Below are 27685 nucleotides of genomic sequence, written 5' to 3' on the forward strand. Positions count from 1 at the left end.
ATAACTGTGATTTTGCTACTGTCATGAATTGTAATGTAATTATCTGTCTTCTGATGGTCTCAAGCAAACTCTGTGAAAAGGGTCGTTCAGCCACAGGGCCCCACATACATGTATACAGAAAAGCAAAACCCCAAGAAGGGGAAAAAGAATTCAACAATGAACCCCAGAGGGGTTGAGACCCACAGGCTGAGAACCACTGTCTTAGCTGAAAACCATTCCTCTGTCAGGCAAAGTCCCCTGAGTGTGTAACTTGGGGAGGAGCACGCAGGAGTGGGAAGGGAGCAGGGGCACCTGCTTAGCCAGTCAGATCATCTAACCCAGCCCCAGTAATGCACAGGGTAGGGTGACAAGCTGTTAAAGGCCAGATTCTTGATGATGCTTCTGCTTCAAAATCTGACCTCCCCAAAGCCTTCTTAAACAAGCCTAAGGTTTGTGCTGCAATGAGTCACCCCTCCAACAGTGCACAGGCACCCCTAACAAGGGCTTAGTTCTCTTCTCCTGCATGAATCTGGAGCCTCCACACTCCCCCCCTTGGTCTTCAATTGGCTCTTCCTCTACCTTGGTACAACTGGTCAGGCTCTCTTCTGGACTCTTTCTTTCCCGCTTGCCTTCTTCAGTCACTCAGACAGTGAGTGGGCAGTATTGGCCAGCAAGGGAAGTGATTTTTACCAATGTCCTATGGACCAACCCAGAGGCCCAAAGCAAACCGGGTCAAGCAGTATCAATTCACCCTAAGCAGGATACTGCTTAGGTACCAGAGAACCAGTTAGGAGCAAAAACCTTTTATGATATATATTTTTTAAACCAGAAATGCCACTAACTAGATCAAATTCCATAGGCCATAACACTAACACACACACACACACACACACACACACACACACACACACACGAAAAAGAAAATTTCCTCATGGCTCCCTCATAATCCTCAGGAAACCATCTACACCAGTGCTTGTGACCAGAGTCCATACCAGCCTTCCAACAGTGAGTTAACAGGCACCGAGTCTAATGGACTGACTCATGACACAGCTGTGTGGGCATCAGCACCACCCTCTCATCTCCTAAGGAGGCTTGCTCCTGCTATACCCATCCTGCTCCATCACTTCAGCATACAAAACTCATGCTACCCCTCACTAAGACCTAAAGTGAACACAGTCCATCTCCTGGGCAGCACAAACACACAGGGCTGCAGCTCTGAAGGTCACTGCACACTTCCTCAGATGACTGTGAAATCACAGAAGTTTACTCTCTCCACCATACACAGTCGCAAGCTTCCATGAAGCAAGGCTCAGCAACACTGCTTCCTTGTCTAATTCTTGTCCTGAAAAGGCTCTCCAGTGGTTACCAATGCCTGTGTCCTTCAACATCAGCTCCACCTCCTTATCATAGAGAGGATGGACAGGTAGGAAGTGATCCTAAGCACTAGCCATTTTTATGATACTGACTGCTTTATGATGACGACTTCAAAGACCATGAACTATGTCAAGAGAGAAGACAGGTTGGGGGAGGGGGCTGTCTGTCTATCTGTGTCTGTCCTCCTGGCTTCTAGTGCTGGCAATCCAATCTACAAGGGCCCTGCACAGATGAATATAGAAGAGCAAAACTCCAATAAGGGAAAACAAAAAATTCAATTGACATGAACCCCAACTCCACTGATGGCATTTCTTAAAATTCAAGGTTGACAGCATGGTGCTGTCAGGGAGAATTTGAGAGGAAAATCTTCCAAGAGTACAATGAGAATCTCTACCCAAGTCAGCTAGAAAGTGCCCTAAAAGCTGTGTGTTTACTTTCTTGGACTCTACCTTGCTGGTCACTGCCACCAACACAGTTATTAAAGGCACCAGGCTAATTTGTCTTCAACATTTGGGAAATAGCAAACCCTTCAAGTAACCCCAACACAGAGAAGGAATTGGGCTGAGTAAGAAAATTCTACAAGATAGGTCATTTTATTTATATAAAAGCAACAGAAAGAACAGGCAAGCCCTGTAAACTGGTATGGAAACAATTCCTAGATACATTATTTGGCAACTGCACCAGCATCTCTTCTCCGAAACTGAGTGGAAGAAGAAGGACTCCTCCAACCAGCAATTTTGCTCCTGGTACCTGATGCTGGCTAAGGCTTCCATGCCTAAGCAACCCAGTCTGAGGCGCTCTCTACCCAGCTGTTCTCTAAAACCCTGACCTTCCGTGGACATGGCCATCCTAAGTATGCACGTGTTCCTTCTTCCTTCCACTGTGCTCTACGTTCTGTATAAAGACATATTACAATACACAACCAAGGGCAAGAAAAGCAAATGTGAATTTTGGTGGTCTTGTAACACTTGCTGTGACATACACCAGACCCTTGAAGAACTTGGAAAGCAGTTTAAGTCCTCCTTAAGTCATGCCATAGTCCGAAGCTAACTCACACAAAGGTGTACGCCAGCTTCCTGCAGAGGTACAGGCTTTCAGAGCACAGCAGCCCGTGGAGAGGATGAGGCAAAAGGAAGAAGCACGAGCCTAACCCAGGCTGAAAGATGCACACTCAGCTTCTGAGTACAGGAAGAGAGCCACGCTGATGACTGCTAGGCAAAGGCACACAGCAACTGGACAACTCAATCTCTAATACAATGTCACAACTTATGAAAACCCTAAGAGATAGGACCACAAGAAAACAAGAAAAAGGCACTGACAAGAGAAGCAGAACCACCATCCAAAGACTATGGTCATCAACAAGCCAACTAAACAGCAGCTTATGGAGGAACAGGGTTTGACTCAACACATGGATTCTGTAGCAGATTCAGGCACCTTTAGCAAGATTAGTGAAATGCAAGTAGATAGTAGGAAGCTCCATACTGAGCTAAGAGAAAACCACAAGCATGGTGCTTTCATACCCTATGGATGGAATCACAGGCGAAGAGAGGAGGAGGCAGCAAGTAGCTATAAAGCTACTGCTACTACTGGGGGGGGGGGGGTCCTAAATCCACAAAGACCCCCTAAATGCTGAGCGAAATAAAAACACTACATTTAGTCACAGCATGGTAAAACAAACAAACAAACAAACAAACCCACAGTATTTTAAAGAGAACAGAGGACAGAGGGGAGGTGGAAGAGCTATAGAGGCAAAGTCATAGCAACATCTACCCTGATAGAAACGATCTTTAAAGTCTGAGAGTTCACCAAATAGCACTCACGCACCACAGTAACACACAGTAAGTACAGTAACTCTCTTAAAAAGGCGACAGACAATGAACAAATGGATGTGAGCAAAACCAGGTGTTATGAACTAGAAAATGGGCTGAAGATATGGCTCGGTAGTTAAGAGTACTCTTGCACACGATCCAAGTTCAATTTCTTGCACCCTCATGGTGGCCCACAGCCGTCCCTAATCCTAGCTCCAGGGAACCTGGCATCCCCTTCTGACTTCTACAGGCAGCAGACATGCACATGGTGCACATACATGCAGGCAAAACACTCAAACACAGAAAATAGTTAAAAAATAAACACACGAGAAAACAATAACAATAATATCAATAATTATTTACACAAGACAGCATTTGGGGGAAGAATTCCCTCCATGTCCCATGAGCCTTTGCACTGAAGTCATGCTGGCCCAAAATTCCATAGGCACACAAATGCACATATCTGACCACCTAGCTACTAGGACTTCACCAACAGTTTTATCCATCAGGGAGACTGTCAAACACCCACCCACCCATCGTACAAGGTAACTAAAGTAGAAAACACTGCAGAGGTGACACTCAAAGCTGCATCAGTTACAGAAACTTTCTCGCAAGTGATTTTTCACAGAGAGAAAAAGAGAGAAAAAAATCAAAAAACCTAACAACAATAACTGTTTATACTAAAGCTCTTTTGAGCAAGGACTGAGCCAGACCAGACATACCAAGGGTCTATGAGAGAACCCAAATCTTAATGAAGACTGACAGGTAAACTACTATCACAGGGCTTTGGTTATTGCCCTGGCTCCAGATGTACTCGCGGCTCCATTTAAGCTAGTGTTCTTACTTCAAAAAAGTCAAAAAAGTCAAAAAAGATGGTCAGATATGTGCATTGTGTGCCTATGGAATTTTGGGCCAGCATGACTTCAGTGCAAAGGCTCATGGGACATGGAGGGAATTCTTCCCTCAAATGCTGTCTTGTGTAAATAATTATCTTATCACCAAATTGTTTTACATCAATTCTGGAAAACTGTCCCTCTTTCTTTTGATTTCTCTAAGTCCTTCCGAAAGCGTTATTCTCAAAGTTCTCAACCAGTCTTTTTGCTCTCTTACTTTATTCTTAAAAAATTGTATTTGTTTATGTGTGCATTAGAGTATGTGCAGATGACTACCTAGGCACATGTAAGTACCCAAGGGAGCCAGACGGGACATCAGTTCTCCTGGAGCTGAAACAATAGGCAATTGTAAGCTGCCTGATATGGGTGCTGGGACTCAAAGTCAGGTCCTCTGCAAGACCAGGCCATTCATGCTCTAACCACTGAGCCATGTCTCCAGCTCCAGGAAGGTCCTAACTGCTCAGTCACTTCCTCCTGCCTCTTACTTACACTGCATGTCAGTTCTCTTTCAGCATGTTCTATCTTCCAGTTCCTCTAGCTTTCACCGGACTGGCTGCTCCCAGCCCTGTTTCTTTTAAGTTCAGTTGTTTCTTTCCCATTAACCCTTGTGCATCTCTTGTCCTCTACTCACAAATCTGGCTTGTCAGGTCTGCATTCTAAATGTCCTTGTGACAAGGCTCTATCTGCTGGCTGCACTGCAGCAGTTATTCTGACTGGTGACCTTTCCTAATAGCACCCATGTTTTATAATAATTTTGCATATGAACAGGTAGTACTTTTTACATGGAGGCCAAACAGCCTATATTGAAGACAAATACTTCACAGCAATTCTGCAATGTTGCTGTCAGGTACTTGAGGGATAATGTAGCCAGATGAGTGTGTTTGAGGTTTTGAACACTAGGAAGCATAAGTAACACAAACTGGAGCCAATGCCCCTGAATGTCTACACGAACTTAGGAAAGACTACCCTTTATAGAGGCCAGCCACTCAGGCCTCCTTGTGGGGACACCAAATAGGCTCTATCCACCACTTTGGTGGGAGAAGCACTCTCAAGAGGCAGGTTGCTTGAGGACAGAGCTGAGTGGCTCAAACTCCTGCTCCAGAGTCTAAGCCTCCTGCTCTGCCCCTCTTTGGGCTGCTAAAATTCTAGGGACAGCAAGTGGCAAATGCTCCTGGGCAGGTGCAGTGTCCACAATCCCTGGCCAAGCTGAGTTTACATAGCTTTCAAAGCTGGTCAAAGGCTTCTCTCCCTTCTTTCCAAGTTTATTTTTATTCAATTTTTTAAAGTTTTGTATCAACAGGGTTTTTCCCAAAGTATTTCAAACCCATAATGCTTTCGTGGTGGTAAGCCTTTGTATCAGCTACTTCAGAGGCTGAGGAACAAAGACTGTAAGTCGAGTACTGCATCCGTTATATGGTGAATTCAAGGGCAGCCTAAATAAACCAGCAAATCCTCGTCTTAAAAAAGAAAGAAAGAAAGAAAGAAAGAAAGAAAGAAAGAAAGAAAGAAAGAAAGAAAGAAAGAAAGAACACAAAGGGGGTGGGGGCTGGAGAGATGGCTCAGTGGTTAAGAGTACTAGCTGCTTTTCCAGAGGACCCACGTTCAATTCCCAGTACCTACATGGCAACTCACAACTCCTGTTCCAGGTGATCTGATGCCCTCACACAGACATACATGTAGTCAAATCACCAATGTACATAAAATAAAAAATAAGAAAATTAAAACAAAAAACCAAAAGGGGTAAAGATACAGTCAGCAGTAGCACACTCAGGTAGCACACACAAGGCTCTGGGTTCCATCATCAGAAAACTCAAAGGGGGGGGCTGGTGAGATGGCTCAGTGGGTAAGAGCACCCGACTGCTCTTCCGAAGGTCCAGAGTTCAAATCCCAGCAACCACATGGTGGCTCACAACCATCCGTAACGAGATCTGGCGCCCTCTTCTGGAGTGTCTGGAGACAGCTACAGTGTACTTACATAAATAAATCTTTAAAAAAAAAAAGAAAACTCAAAGGGGAAGGACCCACAGTGAAACTGTAACAGTACACACATAACTACTTTTCAGTCACCAATTAGGACAACCATCTGCAATTTTTTACAAAAGTCCCACTTCCACAATTTTTTGATTTATGGCCGCCTCCCTCAAGTGAGCTGACTGCCCCCACCCCTACAGCCACTGTCAATTGCACCTATTAAGTGCAATAATACCAGTAGAGGGCAGGTGAGGGTGTGGTACACTCCTAAGTTATTCAGTGGGGTCTCCTCCCTGTCAAGGAAGACATACGTCATGTTCAAGGAGGCCAAACCCTGAGGAAGGTGTGAACAGGGCCTGTGAAAGCACGCTGGGCTTTCCAATATGGCGGTGAGGCTCCTACTCAAAGGGGGATGGACTAAGAGGCAGAGAAAACAGTCCTGGCCCCACACTGGAGATGTCAGCTCTGAGCAGAGACACCTCTTGACTTTTCTCTCCCGTGCATCTCCCTCCTACCTTCCCTAACTCCGAGTCAGTCTGCCCACTGTCTTAAGGCTTGGATAAACCACCATGACCAAGAGCAACTTGGAGGCAGACTGGCTTTCATCGTAAGAGCTTTCAGTCTAGCTTACGGATCACAGCAAGAACCGAGAGGCAGGAACCAATGCAAAAGCCATGGTAGAACACTGTCTCCTGCTTTGCTTCTTTCCCAGGGCCTGCTCAGCTTGCTTGCTTATGCAGCCCAGAACCAGGAGTGACACTATCCACAGTAACCATTAATCAAGAAAAGGCCCCACAGGTTATTTGGTGTGAGCATTTCTGCAACTGAAGGTCCCACCTCCCAAATGACTCTAGCTTGCAGCTGGATTACATAAAACTAGCCCAGTGTGTTTACTGTAACTGTTACTGCTACACGGACATAAAAAGTACCAACACTCAATAAGGAAAACAAAATTCAACTTGCTTACCTGGATATCCAATTCCTTTGGCATTTGCATAGGGGACCCCAGAAGACCCAGGGCTATAAACAGGATTCATGATTTCAAGAACTAAAAGGGGGAAAAAGGGTGATTTAGCCAAGTTCTTGCTTTCATAATTTTTTCCATTAAGTCTCAAAAAAGGACACAGCAAATGTTCTTCTAGTCTACTATAAAGCAAAGTATTTTCTGCTGCTCCCAACCAACAGAGAACAGAAAATAAACACGAAATGCCCCAATAGCCACAGTATCCAGCCAAATCAGGACCCAGCAGTCTTTTCTTCACGATTCACCTCAATCCATCAATATCCTTCACATCCCTACTTAAAATGCCAAAAATTCTACAATTAATCTCAATGCCCTTGTAACAGAGAACTAAATGAAAACATATCCAAAGATGAATTTTCTTTTTTTTTTTTTTTTGGTTTTTCGAGACAGGGTTTCTCTGTGTAGCCCTGGCTGTCCTGGAACTCACTTTGTAGACCAGGCTGGCCTCGAACTCAGAAATCCGCCTGCCTCTGCCTCCCGAGTGCTGGGATTAAAGGCGTGCGCCACCACGCCCGGCTCAGAACAAGGATTTTCATGCAATTGTTTTAAAGGTATTTAAAGAGTCTGAGTCTTTCTTAGTGAAAGTCCTTATCTAGAATGTACAAGGCACTGGATTTAATTGCCCACTAGGAAAGAAAAGAGACTAGCATATAGCTCATATCTGCAGTCCCAGCCTTCATTAGTCTGAGGCAGGAGGACTGCCACAAGTTCAACACTAGTCTGGCTTGTGTAAGAGCCTGTCTCAATAAACAAACAAAATTTATAATGTGAAAAGTAGGGCACAGTACTGCACTGTGGAGGTGAGAGGGTGTAACTCCCTGAAGCTGGAGTTACAAGGGTAGTGAGGAACTTGCTGTAGGTGCTGGGACCCAAACCTGGGTCCTCTTCAAGAGCAAGAAATGCTAGTAATCATTGAGACATCTCTCCAGCCCCCAAAATTGCTCTTTTAAAGAAAGTAAATATAAGAACCAGGCAGTAGTGATGCTTACCCTTAATCCCAGCACACAGGAAGCAGAGGAAGGTAGATCTCTAAGTTCAAGGCCAGTCTGGGCTACAGAGAAACTGCCTCAAAAAAATTATGTAGATACACATACATATATGTGTACATATACATATGTACTACATACTTTATATAAATATATGTGTATATAATGTATAAACAAAATACATAAAATATATTTATACATAAATATGTGTTATACTATCTTTATAAAACATAATATACATAGACATTACTATGTAATATAGTATATAATATGTATTTTATATATAAATGTGTATGTGTGTTTGTGTGCGTGTATATGCATCTAAATCTCGCCTAGTGGCCTCCACCGATATTTGGGAGGTAGAGACAAGAGGATCATAATTTAACAACCAGCATGAGTTCCCAGGTACTGAGCAGTACAGGGCTGTGGATGGAGAAAACAAGCGTCAACAGCACACGAAGCAAAGGCACCTGTACTTTGTCTCACTTTAAGAACACAAGAGCTGTCAACCGCCAACCCTCATTCCTCTGAAGTACACGGTGCGGTGCTTCTATTTCAACTGTCACCTCCCAAGGAGTAAATTCTTTCCAAGCTAGTTCTCTACTCTGAGCAACCAGTGGCTTTCTTTTGTTAATTAAGCTCAAGACAAGCACAGTGCCATGGAAAGGCTGCTGAGAAAACAAGAGCAAGTCAAGGTTCCCTTCTAAGTTTACAGACTAGAAAAAGTTCAATCCAATACTTTTTGCAAAAATTAAAATGTAGCTCTTCGCTTCACTATCCAAATACAGGTAGATGGGTATAGTAGTTTGAATAGGAATGGCTACCACTGTTTATGGGTTTGAATGTGGTGTAGCACTAGTAAGTGTATAGCCTTTGTTAGAGGAAGTATGTCACTGTGGAGGCTTGTTTTGAGGTCATATTTGTTCAAGGACTGCCAGTATGACACAGACCCTTCTGCTGCCTGTGGATCAAGATATAGAACCCTCAGCTTTTTCTCCAGCACCACATCTGTTTGCACACTGCCATGCTCCCCACCATGATGAAAATGGACTGAACCTCTGAACCTATAAGTCAGCCCCAATTATACGTTTTCCTTCATAAGAGTTGCCTTGGTCATTGTGTCTGTTCACAGCAATGGAAACCTAACTAAGACAGTGAGTTTTTTGTTTCACTAACATGCAGATTATAGCTACTGTAGGTAAGAAGAATCATGAATAATGCTGGCTTGAGACAAAGCATGGTAAGGGCTGAAAGAGAAATGGGTGCTTTGAGAGCAGAAAGCAAGCTCTGAAGGAGCTCCTCCAAAGAGAGGGGTAGCAGTGAGGAGAAACTTGGTAGCACTGTCACAGCCAAGAAAGGACAAGCGGCCTTTAGGGAAATCGGACTACTCCAGAGGCTAATGATACGCCGTTTCCTGACATGATAATTAAGACGTACAAGCTGGGACTGTACAATAAGAAGCAGTGCAACTCCCTGGATAGCATGTTTGAAGCCTAGGTTCCACCTCAGCACCAAGAGAGAGGTAAAAACAGTGTAAGACTGAGAAAAGAAAACAGGACAGTTCCCCTTTCAATCTGGTAAACCATCTTAGTGTGCTGAAAGGAAACCCATGACACCATCAGTTCCGTGTCCAAATACAAACGCCCTCCTTGAATTATTTATTCTATGCTGAGATTCCCTTCAAAGACTGCAAGCCCAATGACAAACTTTAACTTAAGCCATTTAAAGTCTAGCTCAGAATTATCAAAGCACACCTGATTAGCAGATGTGAAACACAAACTTACCACTGCATCAAAATAACCCCTTCTCTGTACCCTCACATGACAGAAGTCAGTTACTATGTACCAGCCAAGACACTGCTGCAAGTGTCAAATGGAGCCAGCACCTAATGTCCAGTTAACAGCAAAGTCCAGGCTTCTGAGGAATAAATGGGGAAGCAAACCACACAAACCCACAAGGAGGGGCAGTCTCAAGAACTAACATCTGTTCTTAGATATTAGGAACACATGAAATTAGATTTACTCTAAAGGCAGTAGGTGGATTTTGTTTAGATTATGATTTATATCTGTAAAAAACATATTTTAGTAATATAGAACAAAAGTGAACACAGGCAGAGTTTGTTATTTATGGTAATAGTACTGTGTTTATATGTGTTACCATTTGTATATATATTAGGAGGTGTGGCCTTATTGGAGTAGGTGTGTCACATGGGTGTGGACCTATGGCCCTCATCCAAGTAGCCTGGACATCAACCAGTCTTCACTAGCAGCCTTCAGATGAAGATGTAGAGCTCTTAGCTCCTCCTGCACCATTGCCTGCCTGGATCCTGCCCTGCTCACACCTTGAACCTGTAAGCCAGCCCCAATGAAATGTTGTCCTTTATAAAACATGCCTTGGTCATGGTGTCTGTTCACAGCAGTACAGCCCTGAGACAATATGTCAATATGTAAATTGTTAGACTACAAAAGGATGTAGCAATGTAAAGTACTTCCTTAAAAAGGGCAAATACTGTAAACTTTACTTCAGTATGTGAGAAACATGGCTGCAAAGAGTGCCCCCTCCCCGTACTTTTATGCTTGCATAACAAAAAAGCAAACAAACACCTGGAGCAGCACCTGGTTTTCTTGTGCCACTGGTCACACAGCAGCCACCAATCCTTACTCTGAGCTGGTGTGGACAAAGCATCCACAGTGACTGCAGGGCCAGAGTTCCTAGGATTCTCATTTGAACTTACTCAACTGTGGGAATGCTGTGGGTGGTTTGATGCCTGCTTCAGAACAAACCACCCAACCGTACCCATAAAGACTGCACAAATCCCTCAACAGTAACAGCAACCATCACAAGCACATCGTTAAAATGAGAGGGTGTCTGTCTGTCTGTCTTTCTTTCTTTCAAGAATTTGTGTTTAATGAGGCTAGAGATTTAGCTCAATGATAGAGTACTTAAGGCCCCAGGTTCAGTCCTCAGATCCAGGAGGGAAAAAGATATAATTACAAAATAGACCCTCCCAATTAAGGTTCTCAGGATAGTTTTTTATTATTTATATTTATGTTTGTGCCCTGTGAGTGAATGCTGTGTGTGTGTGTGTGTCAGATCCTTTGGACCAGGGTTACAGGCAGTTGTGAGCTGCCTAAAACAGTGCTGGGAAAAGAACTGGAGGCTCTGCATGACCATGAAGCACTCTCAACTGCCCAGCTATAGCTCTAGTCCATAGTTTGAGTTTTAAAACATAAACACTCATGTTGAGCTGAAGTGGTAACTGCAACATTTTAAAGGTTTTACTAGTGTTTCATATCAACACAAATTTCAGGGTACTGTAACTGTCTCTATCCCAGAGATAGATGCTTAAATGAGTTACAGATTGATTAGAAAAATATCAGTATTGGAAAGTTTTCGTTATGTCTGATAGCAAGGAGAGTAGTCTTGCAAGAAAACTCTCTAGTCCACCAAATTCAGCATTCACTGCTGTCTGTGCCCTTCCCAGACAACGTCAGGCATTTCTGAAGAGAACAGTCTGATCTCAAACAAACAAACGAAACTACAGAACACAGACAGAAGCCAGTCATCACTACTGATACACTGACACATATTCATCCTTTGAAACTGTTCTCAGCTGGTCCATAAAAATTAACCGTCTATAAGACAAGCTAGGAAGACAACCCCCTTAAACCATAGGACCTTCGAAAATTATTTTTAACATGCATTTTTTTTCTTCTTCTCATCTCTGTCTAACATTAAAATGGTCAGAAAGGCGGGTGTAGAGCTAGCCCAAACCGATCTGAGATTGGAGAAAAGTGCAGTAACAGCAGCCAGCGGTTTCCTTCTCCTTCCTGGGTTCCAGGCACTGGCCTTATACAGACGGTCACTTCCACCCTTAAGGGCAGGAGGTCAGGAGAAGGGCAATTCTATCAACCGCTTCTCAACACCTCCTAGGTGAATGCAGAGACAAGCAACTCAAAACCCTGAAGCCACCGCCTACTAGACCTTAACTTTCATTTGGTTCTGGTTACAATTAATTTTAACACCCGTAAAGCTTTTCTTGCATGTCAAAACATTCCAAAAAATGCTGCACGAGTAAACTACAGACACTACCAAAAAAATGAGCCTGCTTTACACAAAGACTAAAGAAAGCAAGCCCTTCAACGATTTCCACCACAGTAGCTTCAGCATTAGGAAAGGTGGCCTAGATTTCTCAAATCTTGGCTGTCAAAGGGAAAACCACTCATTAGCCCTTGACCTAGCGAAGTTTTAAAGGCCGTCCCTCTAATTACTTGCACCAGAACTACTCTAAAATCTTGTCATACTACAGAAAGTCATCTCATCTTATACAAGGCGAAGTGGAGAGTTTAAGGCGTAGGAACTGCCCAAACCTTTTTTTCTTTTTCTTTATTTTTTTAATTGTAAGGTGCGTATGCGCACATGTGAACCTTTTCACTAGCAAACCTCCTTACACGCAGAACTCTCCAAGATGTTTAGGTAAGTGCTTAAAACAATCAGCTCAGACAATGCAGGAGATACGAGAGAGAACACCCAGCCGCGGACGCGCTAGCAGGTCGTCCTTCTCATTTTTCAGATGAACCTGGGCCATGGCCCGGAACGTCCTTCCTTTGCTAAGGTACCCTCCGAAGCCCATGTTTTCCTACGAGAGGGGGATCGCCGGGTCTGCGGCGGCCCCGCGACCTTCCCGCCCCGCCCCCCGGCCCGCGGCGGACAAAGCGGCGCCCCTGCTCCCCGCGCGGCCCGACCAGGCGCTGCACAAAGCGCCGCACTTCCGGCCCGCGCCCGCCCGCCCCGAGCTGCCGCCCCCATGCTTCCCGTACTCACGGTGGCCTGAGCCTCCGGGACCGGCGCGCGCCGGCCCGAGCCGGCACGGCGTGGGGCTCGGCGACGGGCAGTGCCCAGACGACGCTCGGTTGCGGCCGACCGCTAGGCCCGCGCTGCCTCCCGCCCGCCCGCCTCGCCGCGGCCCCCGCTCCCGCCGACGCTGCGCAGACACCGCAGCCCACGACCTCACTTCCGCCCGCCGCGCGCCAGCCGGGGGCGCGCCGGGCACGTGATGCAGCTGCGCGCGCCCCGAGAGGCTTGCGCGAGGTGCCCGGATGCTGGGACGCGCGCCTAGGCTGCGAGCCTCCGCTCAAGCTCCGGCTGAAACCCGGCTGCAAACACCTTGTGGAAAGTAGTTATGGCCCGGTTGTAACTTCGGAAGGAAATGTACTCTGGTTCGCATTTTGTTTACTCAATAATTTTTTCCCTATATTTTTAAAGCTTTTCCCCTGTTTTGTTGTTGTTTCGTTTTGGACCAGGATGGCCTTGAATTTACAGATCTTCCTGCCTCTACCTCTAGAGTACTGACCTTAGAGCGACAGCTACCGTGCACAGTCCTAAGATTTTATTTTTAATATGCGTGTAATTGTGTAGCTGTGTGGGGGTTTGTTCACAAGAGTGCTGGCATGTGATCCTCTGTAGCTGGAGTTACAGGGGATTTCTAGCTTTCCTATGTGCGGTGGTGATGGAAACTTCCCTGAGCCATCTCTGGGGTTCCCCACCCCCTTTTAAAAAGATGTATTCATTTTATGTGTGAGTGTTTCGCCTGCAAGAACGTATGTTCACTGCCAAGTACCTGCTTAACGCCTACAGAGGTCAGAAGAGGGAGTTACAGATGTTTATGAACCATCCTGTAAATTGAACCCAGGTGCTCTGTAAGAGCAAGCAGCAAACATAGCCTTTAACCCCAACATTTGGGAGGCAGAGTCAGGGGGATCTCTAAGTTAGAGGCCAACTTGGTCTAAGGATTGATATCAGGGCAGCCAAGGCTATGCAGAAAAATTCTGTCTAGGGAAGAAAAATAATCACTGAGGTATCTCTCCATCCTCTTTTCTTTTTGATTTTTTCAGTTCCAAGGCCACCAAAAAGATTTTTACCCCCATTAATCTTGCATCTGTCACAGAGCTAAGAAATACCAAGCACTTAGAGCAAGCCCCAAACCACACTGGCTTCACAGAGCAGAAAAATCAACACCAAGTATGCATGCCAGGAAATGTTTGGGAATAGAGAATAGTAAAGAAGTGGCAGTTAAGCTTCCTACCAGATATGAAAGCTTATTTAAAGGCTGCAGCCGATAAGCTCACTAGTGCACAAATAATGAACCAATGGAATGTAATGGGAAATCCAGAAGTATACTAAAATAATTGGGAGAAGTTGACATCTAATAAAATATTTCATATCACTAGGTGCTATTATTTGGATCTTAAAGGTTCAAAAAAAATCTATGTGTTGATGTCTTGGCTGCTAGCCTGAGAGCTGACACTGCGTATACTACACAGACTCAGAGATTTGCCTGTCTCTGCCCTTAAGTGCTGGGATCAAGGACATGTGCCACCATGCCTGGCTTTTCCCACCATTTTTTTTTCCACAGCAAACATGACTAGCTGAGGATGAAGAAGGATCACTAAATTATTGGTACTGGGTTCACCACAAATGTATAGATTGTATCTGTAACTCATGCACCAGAATAGATTCCAACTTTTAAAAAAGGCATACATTTTTTTTAAGTGTGGAAACAAAAAAGAAGAGAACATGGGGAAGTTCGTTTCTAAATATGGAGTAAAGAATTTCTCTTGTCAAAAGCCACCAACAATGCCTATGAGGAACACTGATTGGAGGGGCAGGGAAGTGGGATTAGCAGGTTAAAAAGCTTTACACTGAAGCCTGGGGGTCCTCAGAGCCCACTAGTGAAAGAGAACAGTCTCCATTAAAATTTTAAAAATGTTTTGGAGAAATCACCTTAAGCAAAATGAAAAGGCACTTGATTAAGAATGAAACACCACAAAGGGTTAATCTCTTTAGTATTCTGGGACCTTCCAGAGGCCAATAAGAACCAGTTATAGCCGAGAACATATAAATAGGTCTCAGTAATATGAAAAAAAAAAAGTCAACTGTATCTCTACACACACACACACACACACACACAAATTCAGGTTAAAACCTTAAGACACAGGACTTTGGAGGCAGAGATATAAGGAGAGCCTCAAGCTTGAAGCCATCTGGCCTACATGGTGAGTTCTTAGGCCATCAAGAATTTGTTTCAATAAGAAAGGCAACAAAACCAAATCTCAAGCAAACAAACATTAAGGTGGCATTTTTACCAGTGGCTGGGAAATACTGCTTAAAAAAAGGTAATATCCTCTGTTGGTGAAGCCTCAGAAGTGGACACCCAACAGCTGGATTGGTGAGGGGACCTTCTGAGATGTGTATCAGGATCAATGCACACAAAGACACAAAGCTTTTAGCTCAGCAGCTCCATTTCTGAAGACTTATCCATATAGGTAACTTTCTACTAGCCAGGGTTCTCTATAGAGTAACAGAGTTTAAAGAGTGAATCTCTACATATGTAAAAGGGAGGTTTATTAGAATGATTTTCAGACTGAGGTCCAACTAATCCAACAATGGCTTCCGATGAACTGAAGGTCTGAGAATTTAGTAGTGCTCAGTCCACGAGGCTGGATGTCTCAGCTGGTCTTCAGTATACACTGGAATCCTGAAGAAGTGGGCTCTAATGCCAGTGAAAGAGTAGACTTGCTAGTAGGCAAGAGCAAGCAGACAAACAAAAGCTTCCTTCTTCCATGTCCTTACATAGGCTTCCAGAAGAAGACGTGGCCCAGATTATAGGTGTGTCTTAGGATGCCTTAGGATCCTTAGTAAAGGGCAATTGATCTTCCGATTTCAAATTAAGCAAATGCCCTCCATTTTTGGATTTTAGTTAATTTCAGATGTAGCCAAGTTGACAGTCAAGAATAGCCATCACACACTTATAAAATTAAACAAGCACACACTTATTCCAGAGAGCTTTCCTTATAACAGTACAAAACAGGAAGCTCCCCCCAGATGTTATTCTGGGATCTGGGATAGAGGGCTGTGCTGAACTTTTCTAGCCTAAAGATGGAGCTGTTATCACCCCAGGACAGGATGTGATCTGAGCAAGGCTGCAGTTCACTCCAAGTATGGTGTGGAAGAGTTCTCCATAACATATTCTAATCTCTTAAGCATCATGACGCTAATGTAGAAGAATCTACACTTTAGGCAACAGGGTCATTTGACCCCTTATAACTCATGAAGTCTTTACAAAGCCAATTCTAAGGAAAAAGTAAGTAAATCACGCTGTAAAATGTATTCCTTCACCAAATGATGAGCTGCCCCTCTAGTCATCTAGATACGGCCCTGTGGTGGTATGAATCGTCAACCTAACAGACTCTAGAGGCACCAAGAAATGGGCCCCGTGGTATGCCTCCATAGGAGATTATCTTGGGTGTGTTGATTGATGGGTAAACCCATCTTAATGGTGGATGGAACCATGCCTTGTGTCAGGACCCCTGCACTGTATAAAATGAATAAAGGGAACTTTGTTTGTTTGTTTGTTTTTTGAGACAGGATTTATCTGTGTAGCCCTGGCTGTACTAGAACTCACACTGTAGACCAGGCTGGCCTCAAACTCAGAAATCCACCTGCCTCTGCCTCCCAAGTGCTGAGATTAAAGGCATGTGCCACCACTGCCCGGCGAATAAAGGGAACTTAACATCAGCATACACTCTTCCATCTTTGATTCTTAATTGTGGGTACAATGTGACCAGTTCCTTCAAGTTCTTGTGCTGTGATAGCCCTGCCATGATGGGCTATAACCTGGAACTGTGAGCCACGCCAACCCATTCTCCCTGAAATTGCTTTAGTTAGAATTTGTTTATTAGGTTTTTTTGAGCCAGGGTTTTACTATGTAGCCCAATCTAGCCTGAAACTCCTTCTGTACACCAGGCTGGCCCCAGACTAACAGAAATCTGCCTGTGTCTGCTTCCCAAGTGTTTAATGGCATGCACCAGTGTGCCTGGCTTTGCTACCTTATTTTCTCACAGCAGTAGGAAAGTAAAGTGAGTTATTCAGGACTTTTTGTTCCTGTGGTTAAAACACACCTATAAGCAGCTTGTGGAAGAACTTACTTTGGCTTACAGTTCCAGAAGGCTAGAGTCTGTAATGTGGGCCCTGGCAGCAGGATATAGCATCTGGTGGCCAGAGCAGGAAGCTAAGAGCCAGCCCCCAGTGACAAGAGTTCCTCCAGCCAAGCTAAATCTCCTGAACTCTCCATAACTGACTCAGTGTCACCAAGGAACCGAGTGTTTAAATACCTGAGCCCGAGGGACATATCCACCACCACGCTGAGATTGATTCCCCGAACAGGTGTTCTACCTAGTAAGACCTAACAGCCAGAGCACCAAGACATAGAGACACTACCTGACTGCCTGCTCAGAACCCTGCCTCCACATCAAAGTAGCTCTATAGTATGCCTCCAGGTAGACAGTATTCTTCTTAAATGCTATCCACTTCCCAGATTTGCCACCTTCTGTTCAGGTGAATCTCTCCCTAGCCTGTCAGTGTCATCCTGCCAGCACAAACAACCCAAGTACCCATTACTAGGGGATAGTTCAATGAACCCTGGTTCATCTATATGGTAAAAATTCTAACTAAAACAAAGAAGAAAGCAAAGCAAAGAAACAAGGAGCCTTCCCATATATCAACATGGGGACATAGGATTGTGCTGAAGGACATTGTGTAAAAAAGGAGAAATACATATAGTTTAAAAATATTGTGTAATTTAAAAATCATTCAAAAGCAAATAGCACCAACTACCTGTGGTGAGGCTGGGATAAAGTGGGACTTGAGCAGGTTGGGGGAATTAGGAGAAAGATAATATTTGTGAAGGCTTTCTTTGTAGCAAAACAAAAATTTCATTTTTTTTCCTGGAAGCACAAAAAGTATCATAATCCCTTCAGAAAAAGGTCTGGCTGTTTCTTATAAAACTAAATGTACTATCCTACAAATTGTACTGTGGAGAATGAAATCATACAATCATGACATCCTTGAGTGGGCCCTCCTGTTGGGCTTAGACCAGATACTAAAGTTACAGCACAGACACACATGGGCTAGAGTGGATGCTCACTCACACACAGTGGGCCTGCTGAGGGTGTGTGCTGACATGTATGTATGTATGTATGTATGTGTGTATGTATGTATATGTATCACCTCTGTATATATTCATTAAAGAAAATTTTGGTATCCGGAGAGATAGCTAGCAGTTAAGAGTACTGGCTGCTCTTAAGGACATCTCCGGCCTCCGTGGGAACTTGCACCGTGTATAGATACTCCCACACAGACAGACAGACAAGTAATTTAAAATGAAAGGAAAATTCAGTAAGTGCAGTAAAGTAGGAAAAAAAATCTGCATTTTCTACTGCTGTGAAATTATCATGACTCAAAGCAACTTAGGGAAGGAAGGACTTATTTAGTTTATAAATCTTGATCACAGTCTGACATCGAGGGAAGGCAAGGCAGGAACTCAAGCAGAGACCGTGGAGGGACCCTGCTTACTGGTCTGCTTTCTTATATAATCCATGACCTCCTGCTAAAGGATTGCATTGCCTGTCCTGAGATAGGCCCCACCCCCAACGTCAATCATTTATAGAGAATGTCCCCAGATTTATCTGATGGAGATTTTTTTTCTCATTTGAGGTTCCCTATAGAGAATGTCCCCAGATTTATCTGATGGAGATTTTTTTTCTCATTTGAGGTTCCCTTCCTAGATGATCCTAGTTTGTGTCAAGCTGACAAAAACTGATCAGTACAACAGCTATAGTTCCATCGATGTAAATGATCAGAGGGCTGTCCGATGACCTGAGGGTACCTTCGGTCTCCTTCCCACAGGGCAACACCCATCTCTCCTGTAGGTAATTTGAGATTAGGCATTTCCTGGTAGGAGGGTAGATACAGCAGATACACAAGTGTATTTAAAACCAGCTTTGAGTATATGTGTTATGAGGGTAAGTTCCTCCTTGAAGTGAAATAGTAACAAATTTATTTACTGTTTCAGGTGTAAACACGGTGTTTGTGTGTGTGTGAGGCACATGCATAAAGCTATAGGATGTATGACCCACCAACTCAAAGCTACCTAACAGCCCATCTGTCGATCAGGACAAAGGGTTTACCTAATTTCTACCCAGGGAATCTGCTCCTCACTCTACTTAAACACATAACGTTCCAAAAACGTCATGGGGGTCTTGAGTCTTATGCTTGCTCAGGCCATTCCCATTCTGGGGAGTGTATTCCATGCATTTTCTTTTTAAATAAATGTACCCTTTGACAACCTTTATTCTGTGTTGTGCAAGTCATTGTTTGAGACACTAAGAACCTAGAAAAAACATGGGATACACAAGGCACTATAATTAAAATAGTATTTTTTTTTCTTAGACTGACCTTGAGCTCACTACCTAGCTAAAGATAATCTTGGCCTTCCTTTATATCTTCTTACCACATCTTTCAAGTGCTGAGATTACAGCTGTGTACTGCCATGCTGTGTAGCCCAAGCTGCCCTCAAATTTATTATCCTCCTGACTAAGCCTCCCCAGTACTGAGATTACAGCCCTACTAACACCCCCGGCTCCTTCTTCATTTATTATTTTATCCTTATATTTTATATTCTAAGCTATAACATTTCTATGTGAGTTATTGCAAAGACTTCCAGTTTTGTTCCTTGATTGCTGTTTCAGTTTTGACATCTCCATCTTCCTGGTTTTTAAGCATGCAGGTCTTCATTTCTGGCTCTGAGAGGTCCCAGGCTCAGCTTGCCCTTGGCTTGCCCCCAGTCCCGCTGTCACGCTTTTCTCTACGAAGCTCTATGTTAAGAGGCCAAGATCAAGAAACTTAGAACCACCTTTGAGCAGATAACAGCCCAGGTTGAGAGCAACGCCTTGGCTTCGGCCCTGCACCCGGGTGGCACCTGCCTCTCGCGCATGCGCATGGCGCGAGGCGGTGACGCAGGGCCCGGACTCGCGCGTCCAGCGGAGAAGCAGGAGAAGCCGGCGACCTTGCGCTCTCAGCCTGATCCCTGTCTGGCGGCCTGAACATTCGCAGGTGACTGTGCCCGCGGAGCCCCCCTGCGCCCGCGTGCGACCCCTTCCCCGGACCTCCCTGGTCGGAGTACCCCATTCGGCCCTGCTCACGCCCCTCCGGGGGTAACCCGCTTCGCCAACACCCCCTCTCAAAGCCTGGCTCTGGGGAGCTCTAACCTTGCTGACCGCGCCCACTTCCTCGGTGACCCCCCTCAGCCCCTGTTCCTTCCCCCTTCCCTAATGTTCCTCGCTCCCCCCGCCCCCAGCTCTTGCCCTCTTCCTTTTCCAGAGTGCCTCCATTCTGACCCACACCCCTCCCTCGTCCCTAACGTCTTCTATTCTGATGGTACACCCCACCTCACACCAGCTCCTGCCTTTTCCCCAGTATCCATCCTCATTATATTACCCCAGCCTCTCCCTGCCTCCTCCTCACTCCCCCATGTCCTCAATCTTAATTGTATCCCCCCCCCCGCCCTCCGCTCCCCACCCCCGGCTCCTGTCTCTTCAGTGTCCCTACCCTGACAATTCTCTTCCTTTCCCGCCTCCTACCCCTTCCCAGTGTCCCCCATCCTGATTGTATCCTCCCCCCATCCGCCCCAGCTACTGCGTTCCCCCTCCCTCCCTAGCGTCCCCATCCTGATTGTATTCCCCTCCAGCTCCTGACTCCTCCCCTGTCGCTAGTGTCCCACATTCTGGTTGTACTCCCTCCTCCAAGTCTGTCCCTTCCCCACTTCCTGATCTATCCTCCCAGCCCTTCATAGTCTTCCTTAGGGTCCTGACTAGCCTAACGCCCCTCCGCCCCTCCATTTTCCCCTGGGTCCCTGCAGGGATTCTCCAGTGTTCCCCACCATAATCTTTTCTTCTCCTGACCCAGTGACCAGGCCTGTCTTGTACCCTTGCCCTTTCCTCAGGGTCTTTTCCGGGTTCCCCAAAAGCCCACTTTTTTTTTTTTTCCGAGACAAGGTTTCTCTGTATAGCCTTGGCTGTCCTGGAACTCACTTTGTAGACCAGGCTGGCCTCAAACTCAGAAATCCGCCTGCCTCTGCCTCCCGAGTGCTGGGATTAAAGGCGTGCGCCACCACCGCCCGTCCCAAATGCCCACTTCTTGATGTATCCTCCCCAGTCCTACACATCCCTTCCCTGGTGCCCCCTGGTGCCCCCTGTCCTAAATGGTATCTTCCGTAGAGCTGCTTAGCTCTGACCCTCCCTCCCCTTCTCCACCTAAGTCTGATAAGGTGGTGGGGGCTCTTCTGAGGATGGGACCAGTCTGGCCTTTCTGATAGCTCCCGTGACTTCACAAAATACTGCTACTGCTTTACTGAGACCTCAGGGCTTTCTTCTTCCTGGGGTTGCCCTGCTCTGCTGGGCCTCCTGCTTCTCTGCACTTTCATGGTCTGTATTATAGTGCCTTTAGTTTTCCGTGTTTGATTGTACAAGCCCTGACTCCTTTTGGTTACATTTTATTGTTATGCAATAACAATAGTTAGATTGAGACTTTGGGAGGTCAGGGGTTTTTATTTGGGGTAAGCAGAATTTGTTGTGTCCAACTCTCAGGTGCAGAGTGGCTTACAGAGAGACTTCATAAAGGAGTGGAGTGATTTTCAGTGTTTTAGAAAGGTGGGAAGCTCACAGATTCTAACAAGACTACGTGGCTCGTTGTGAACACAGTGACTAATTCCTCCACCCTCCCACCCCCCTCGTGCATTTCATTTGACTTGGATAGGTTGAAGTGACCCATGCAGGAAGTGACCCATGCAGGAAGTGACTTGTCCCACTTTGCAGGAAGTGGTAGGATGGCGACTGGGATTTATTGCCTACTTACTTAGGGCAGGGAGTGTTAGCTGGAGTATTGACCAAACATGGCTGGTGGATTCCAGCCATGGAACATGTGCTGTGGGCTTGCCTTTTGGAGTGAAGAAAGCCCTGTAGCTGAGATCACCGTTGCTTCTGGGTCCTTTCTTAGGATGCTTTGACAGGTAGCTTGGGAAGAGACCCTCTAGCTCAGCAGGTACTTGCCTGGGTTTATCTGGTGTCTGTGGTATTTGTTCTCTGTGTGAGAGATCTCCCACCTATCTTCCTCAGGGCAGGAACCAAAACTGGGTTATGGTGTTTTCCTGTCAGTAATTAATTTACTGAACATAGTAGCTGTTCAGTAAGTTAAGGGTGTAAGCACTTTTTTTTTTTTTTTTGTAAGTCAATCTCCTGATAATAAAAACTGAATTTATGAAACCAGTTTCTCTCTCTCATTATGTCTGTCTGTCTGTCTGCCCCAGCCCCTTTCTATCTCCTATCTTTCTAGCTGGAACCTGAACCTTTAAGTGATAGTTTATGCAGAGAGTCAGTGATCCGAGAGGGAGGCAGATACGCACCTTTGAACGCCCTCTTGTAAGTCAGCTGCAGCCAAAGGCAGCTTACCATGCCAGACACAGTCCCTGAGGTCTATGGTGTCTGTCACCTCTCCTTATTGCCTGCACTGTTCTATGGCAGTCTCATCTTAAGGATTCTGAGTCCTTCGTGCCTCCCTGTGTTGCCTGGACCGGGGGGTTAACTCAGAACCGCAAACCTTGAAAGGGTGTGTGGGTACAGATTGCTTTCTACGACACGGATTACAAATGTGTCCTGTACCCTTAAAATATAGAGTAGCTAGACTGTAGTGCTCGTATCTTCCCTTCCTGTGCTTTTTCATTCGATCTGGTCAGTAATGAGTCATATCTGTAGGTTCTGTATCATATGGGCGGTGGTGGTATCCTACCTCTGCTGCTGTGTGTAGGTAATGCTTAATATGCCTTCATACTTGCCAGGAACTTTCCAGCATAAAGCTGTTTGAAACAGTCAGTAAGCAGTTATGCTGTTGAGATGGGTAAAGAAAAACCAGCAAAGTTTCCCTGAGGCCTGCAGGGCTTAGGAGCCAGGAGGCAAGAGAGCTGGATCAGAGCTGAAAAAACACTTGGAGTGTTTTGTTTGTATGCGAGAGATGGTTTTATGAACTGGCTTAACCTGTGTGTGTGTGTGTGTGTGTGTGTGTGTGTGTGAAATCTGAGCAGTTTTTTTGTTTTCTGTTTTTGTTTTTAAGCACACCCTACAAAAGCAGCACATACCTTTGGCAGCTTTGTTCTGTCCCGTCTCCTGTCAGAGTAGCTGCACAGAAATTTGCTCCTGTAGCACTAGCTATCGACTGCATGAAGGGGCGGGAGAGGAGTGGGTTCTCCTTGACTCCCGAGAGCTTGACCTTGCTTTTAGCTGACATTCATATGCAACTTCTTTCTGTCTTTTTCTCCAGCCTTTTCTTCTGCATTAGTGGATGGCAGACACATTAAAGAATGATTTGATTAGTATCAGCAACTGACCCAAAACTGTACAGTGCAAGCCGAGAGAGGAAAGATGCAATTAGATTGATATTTCTTGTGCAGCCCAGACTCAGGGGTGGCCACGCCCACAGTGGCCTGGGCCTTCCCACATCAGTTATTAATCAAGAAAATGCCCTCCAGGCTTGCCTATGACCAAATGGATGGAGACTTTCTCAATGGAGGTTTCTTTTCCCATGTAGCTCTAAGCTTGTGTCAAGTTGGTGAAACAAAGCCAAAACCAAAAGGCCAACCTAGATGAAATCTGTCTTTATTTTCTGATAATTCTCTTTGCTTTCAAATAGAAAGGGGGGAATTTTAGTGACTGTATTATAGGAACTGAAAGTCAGGAAGCGTGGTCATATATTTTAAAACTTAATAAAGGCTAATGTTTCTAAGTATAGACTTTGGACCCAAAAGACCTGGGTTCAAATCCTCGTTCAGTTGGTCACCTTGGGTAACTTACTTGAGATTTCCAAGCCTTGTTTTTATTATTATTATTATTATTATTATTATTATTATTATTATGTTTTAACTATAAAATGAAAATATACCATCAACTTGATGAAATTTTGGAAAATTGACTGAAATAATATACAAGCATTTTTGGAGAGGGGACTTGACAAATATTTAACCCAAGGTAGCTATTTCTCCAGCAGGTTAAAGGGCCGGAAGAGTCAATGTTAAACAGATTCTGTGATCATTAACATTGACTGTCAATCAACGTGACAAGATCTAGGATGGTCTAGAATACAGGCCTCTGTGCTTGCCTGTGAGGGGCTTTCTGGATTGGGTTAGTTGAGGTGGAAAACTCTCCTCTACATGTGGGTGGCACCCCACAACGGACTGGGGTTCTGGACTGAGTCAGAGGAGAAACCCAGCCGAGGATCAGCGCTTGCCTCTCTCTGCTTCCTGTCTACAGGTGCAAGGTGACCAGAGGCTGCCTGTCTTCACAGCTACGATGGCCCTGTGATCTGGAATAAACCCTTTCTTCAGCAAGTGGCTTTGGTCAGTTATTCTGCCAGAGCAGTTAGGGAAATAACTCAGCTACTCACCATGGGGGTGGGAAGAGCGTCCAGGATCCGTGACCGAATCTGGAAGAACAGAAAGGTTTCAGTTTGGGGTGGTGGTGGCATACTGTGTTCCAGTTATAGTTTATCCCTTTGCATCATTATCATTTGCTGCATTTGTCACTTGTATGTCACATTACAGGATCCAAACATGAACGGAGTCTCACCAGGAGCCCACAGTGAGAGACTTAGTTTTTAAGAGAGCCTTTGAATATTGTAAGAAATGTTGGACTTTTAAGTGTTGACTTTTTTAGTGACTATCGGAACTTTTTAAAGTTGAGATGCTTTAATATTCACTGTTGTTATTAAAATGAGACCTTGAGGACAAACGGAAAAGGGAAATTTATTGTTTAATAGTGTTACATTTGTGTGTCAAGTTGACAGGGGGCCAGTTATGATGGTGTTTTTTTTGTTGTTGTTTTTTTTGGTTTGTTAGTTTTTTGTTTTGTAAACTTGACACACCTTAGAAGAGAAACCTCAATTGAGAAAGTGCGTCCAGATTTTCTGTAAATAATCTGAAGGTGATTATCTTGATTACTGATTGATGTGGGCTGTGCTGCCCCTGGGCAGGTGGTTCTGTGTTGAGTAAGAAAGCAGGCTGAGCCAGCCAGGAGGACCAAGATGGCAAGCAGCATGTCTCCCCCTCCCCATCCCCCACCACGTTGTTGTCTCTGCTCTGGTTCCTGACTGGAGTTCCTGTTTTGATGGTGAGAGGTCAGGAGAGGCCATTAGTAAAGGTGCAACTTCGGTTGCAGTTGGAGCTCAGGGGCTGAAGGGGTCATGGAGAGAAATTGATGTTTGGCCTCATGTGGCCTGGTCAGAGTCCAGGAAGATGATGGCCTGTGATGTGGAACTGTGAGTGAGATAACTCTTTCCTCCCAAAGTTGTTTTGGTCACATCGATAGAAATTTAAGTAAGTTGGGTTTAAACCTCAGCTAAGGCAGTGCATTTGAAGGGAGTTTGGATGCACCAGTGGGAAACCTAGCTCTTGCCTCAAAGCATATGTGGTTTGTTCTTAGACGAATACGGGTGACGACCATGGCCCCAGAACACGGATTCCCTTTTCTCTGGAAGACAAGTTCCAACTGAACAAACAGAACAAACAAAGTCTTAGGTTAGGTCTGGGCACGTGGGTGTAACATCAGTTAGGTTACTAGCACGTGGGGAAAAGCAGGGATTTAGCTGTCTGCTAAGTCAATATGATACGAAGGTTTGCATTTTTTGAAAGAATGTTTGGTCAGATGCACAAGTGGGCATCGAATGGGAGTTAAAGATAGCTCAAGGTAATTTGTCTCTGGATCTGTAACATTCCAACTCTCCACAGTAAGGGAGTTTTAATTAGTACACCAGCCATGTGGAATCTTTGACTTAATTCTGTGGGTTGTTTTTTTGTTTGTTTGTTTTGGTTTTTTTTTGTTTTTTGTTTTTTAAAATTTTGTTGTTGTTGTTTTTGTTTTCGTTCTGGGAACAGCAGTTCACTATCTCATGTTCCTGTTTATTGAAATAATGTGTGTACATATGTTGAAAAGCCCAACATGACTTTAGGCCTTAGAGTAAAAGCACAGGTTTCTTGCCCCAACTCTCACTTTTCTGTTACTAAGGTCAACCATTTTCACCTTTTTAATATCGTATTTGATACAGGATTTACATATATTTCTATGTCTATCTCTATAGATACTGATATAGATATGAGATAACATTTCTGTTGATGTGGGGGTGTGGCCTTGTGCTTTGGGGACTGATCCCAGGATGTGGAAAGAGTTCTGTGTTTGAGCCGTCCTCCCCAGTGGTCTTGTGCTCCCTGGGAGCACCAGCCATCAGTCTGCTTCCTGCAGTCTAGAACCCTCTGGTGGCTGTTCCCTTTTCTCTCTAGAGGGCCCTTCTCTGTGTTGACTGCATCCTCTCAGGTCTGAAGGGTGTCCTCTTGTTCTCTGCTCCAGGTTGGAAAGATCTGTTTGCCATACTGGGTTTGTTCTCATTTCGATCAGATATTTTCTGCAGAGACTGGGTATCCGATCAGGAACCCCAAGACCAAGTTCTCAGCACCAAGGAGACTGACTTGCATCAGAGGGACAGAGGGTAAGAAACAAGAGACAAAGACAGGAGATAGAGAAGAAGGGAGAACCTGAAGAGAACAAGGGAGAGGGGGCAGGGACATTTGTCATGAAATGGGACAAAGGATTGGATAGAGGGGAGACAGATGTGGCACATAGGAAAATGGCAGTTTATAAAGGTAAAGGGGGAAACCCCGTGTTAGGATGAAGTGTTTAATTTTAATTGGCCACGTTACTTAGTTGAGCCAATGGGGGCTTTTGATTGCTGAACTAAAGTGCTTTGATAGATGGACCTCGGAAGTCAGTTCAGCCTCAGGAGGAGGAAGTGGATCAATAAGGGAATAGACCTTGAGGGCTAGCTTTAGGAATATAAGAGTTTTTAGCAAGGAAGAGGGAATGGGGGGGGTGGGAGGGCAAGGCCTGCCAGAACCATGCCCATTACACTGGAGCTGGCCAGAGTCCCTTCATCTTTGTTAGATTATAGACGGACGCAGGGTCCTTGGAACACACACATGTCCATGTCTTTTATCTCCTTGGACAATAGTGGGTATGGAATTTGGGCTTAGAATCCATTTCCCTTATCACAATGAAGCTTCATTGCCCCATAATTTCTAGCATTGTATTTTAAAAAATAACATTTATTATTTTATTCTTTATTCTTTATTTTTTTTTTTTTTTTGGTTTTTCGAGACAAGGTTTCTCTGTGTAGCCCTGGCTGTCCTGGAACTCACTTTGTAGACCAGGCTGGCCTCGAACTCAGAAATCCGCCTGCCTCTGCCTCCTGAGTGCTGGGATTAAAGGTGTGCGCCACCACGCCCGGCTTTTATTCTTTATTCTTATGTGTAAGGGTGCTTAGGATGTCTGTGCATTGCATGTACAAAATGCCTGCAGAGCCCAGAGAAGGTATCCAGTTCTCTGGGAATAGAGTTACAGACACATAGCTGCTCTGTGGGTGGTGGGACTCAAACCCGGGTCCTCTGGAAGAACAGCCAGTGTTCTTAACCTCTGAGCCACCTCTCCAGCCCTGGCTTCTTACATCATTGATGAAGATGTCTTAGACCTTTCTATTTTTTTCCTCTGTACATCAGGGTTTCAGTCATCTATTTTACTGAGGATTTATCTGTTTGTTTTTGTGATACTGTCCCTATCAGCCCTGGCTGGCCTGGAACTCACTATGTAGATAGAGTAATCCTTGAACTTCCAGAGATCCACCTGCCTATAGGTGGTAGGACCCTGGGATTAAAGGCACATA

At 44.9% G+C, this 27685-nt stretch overlaps 2 protein-coding genes across 7 annotated transcripts in view; one reads left to right on the forward strand and one right to left on the reverse strand.

Annotated features, from left to right (window-relative positions):
- Window positions 1-13049, reverse strand: part of Fam168b (family with sequence similarity 168 member B) — a 29810-nt gene extending 16761 nt beyond the window's left edge. For all 4 annotated transcript variants that reach the window (XM_021176721.2, XM_021176641.2, XM_029475193.2 and 1 more), the window contains exons 1-2: window positions 12860-13049; window positions 6993-7073 (exon numbers count right to left, since the gene is read on the reverse strand). In XM_021176721.2, the coding sequence (XP_021032380.1) occupies window positions 6993-7062 (70 nt within the window). In that variant the 5' untranslated portion in view covers window positions 7063-7073; window positions 12860-13049. The remainder of the gene's footprint in view (window positions 1-6992; window positions 7074-12859) is intronic.
- A 6667-nt stretch (window positions 13050-19716) lies between these two features.
- The window catches only part of Plekhb2 (pleckstrin homology domain containing B2), a 39172-nt gene continuing 31203 nt past the window's right edge, over window positions 19717-27685 (forward strand). The window contains exons 1-2 of one of the 3 annotated variants that reach the window (XM_029478084.2): window positions 19873-19987; window positions 26320-26458. The gene's annotated coding sequence lies outside the window, so the exon portion shown is untranslated. Of the gene's footprint in view, window positions 19988-24091; window positions 24318-26319; window positions 26459-27685 lie in introns of those variants that run through there. The other 2 variants (XM_021168376.3, XM_085836300.1) reach the window with 2 other exon arrangements.

This window comes from Mus caroli, unplaced genomic scaffold, assembly GCF_978045245.1.
Source record: "Mus caroli unplaced genomic scaffold, Mus_caroli_1 scaffold_1, whole genome shotgun sequence".
In the NCBI taxonomy this organism is placed as follows: Eukaryota; Metazoa; Chordata; class Mammalia; order Rodentia; family Muridae; genus Mus; species Mus caroli.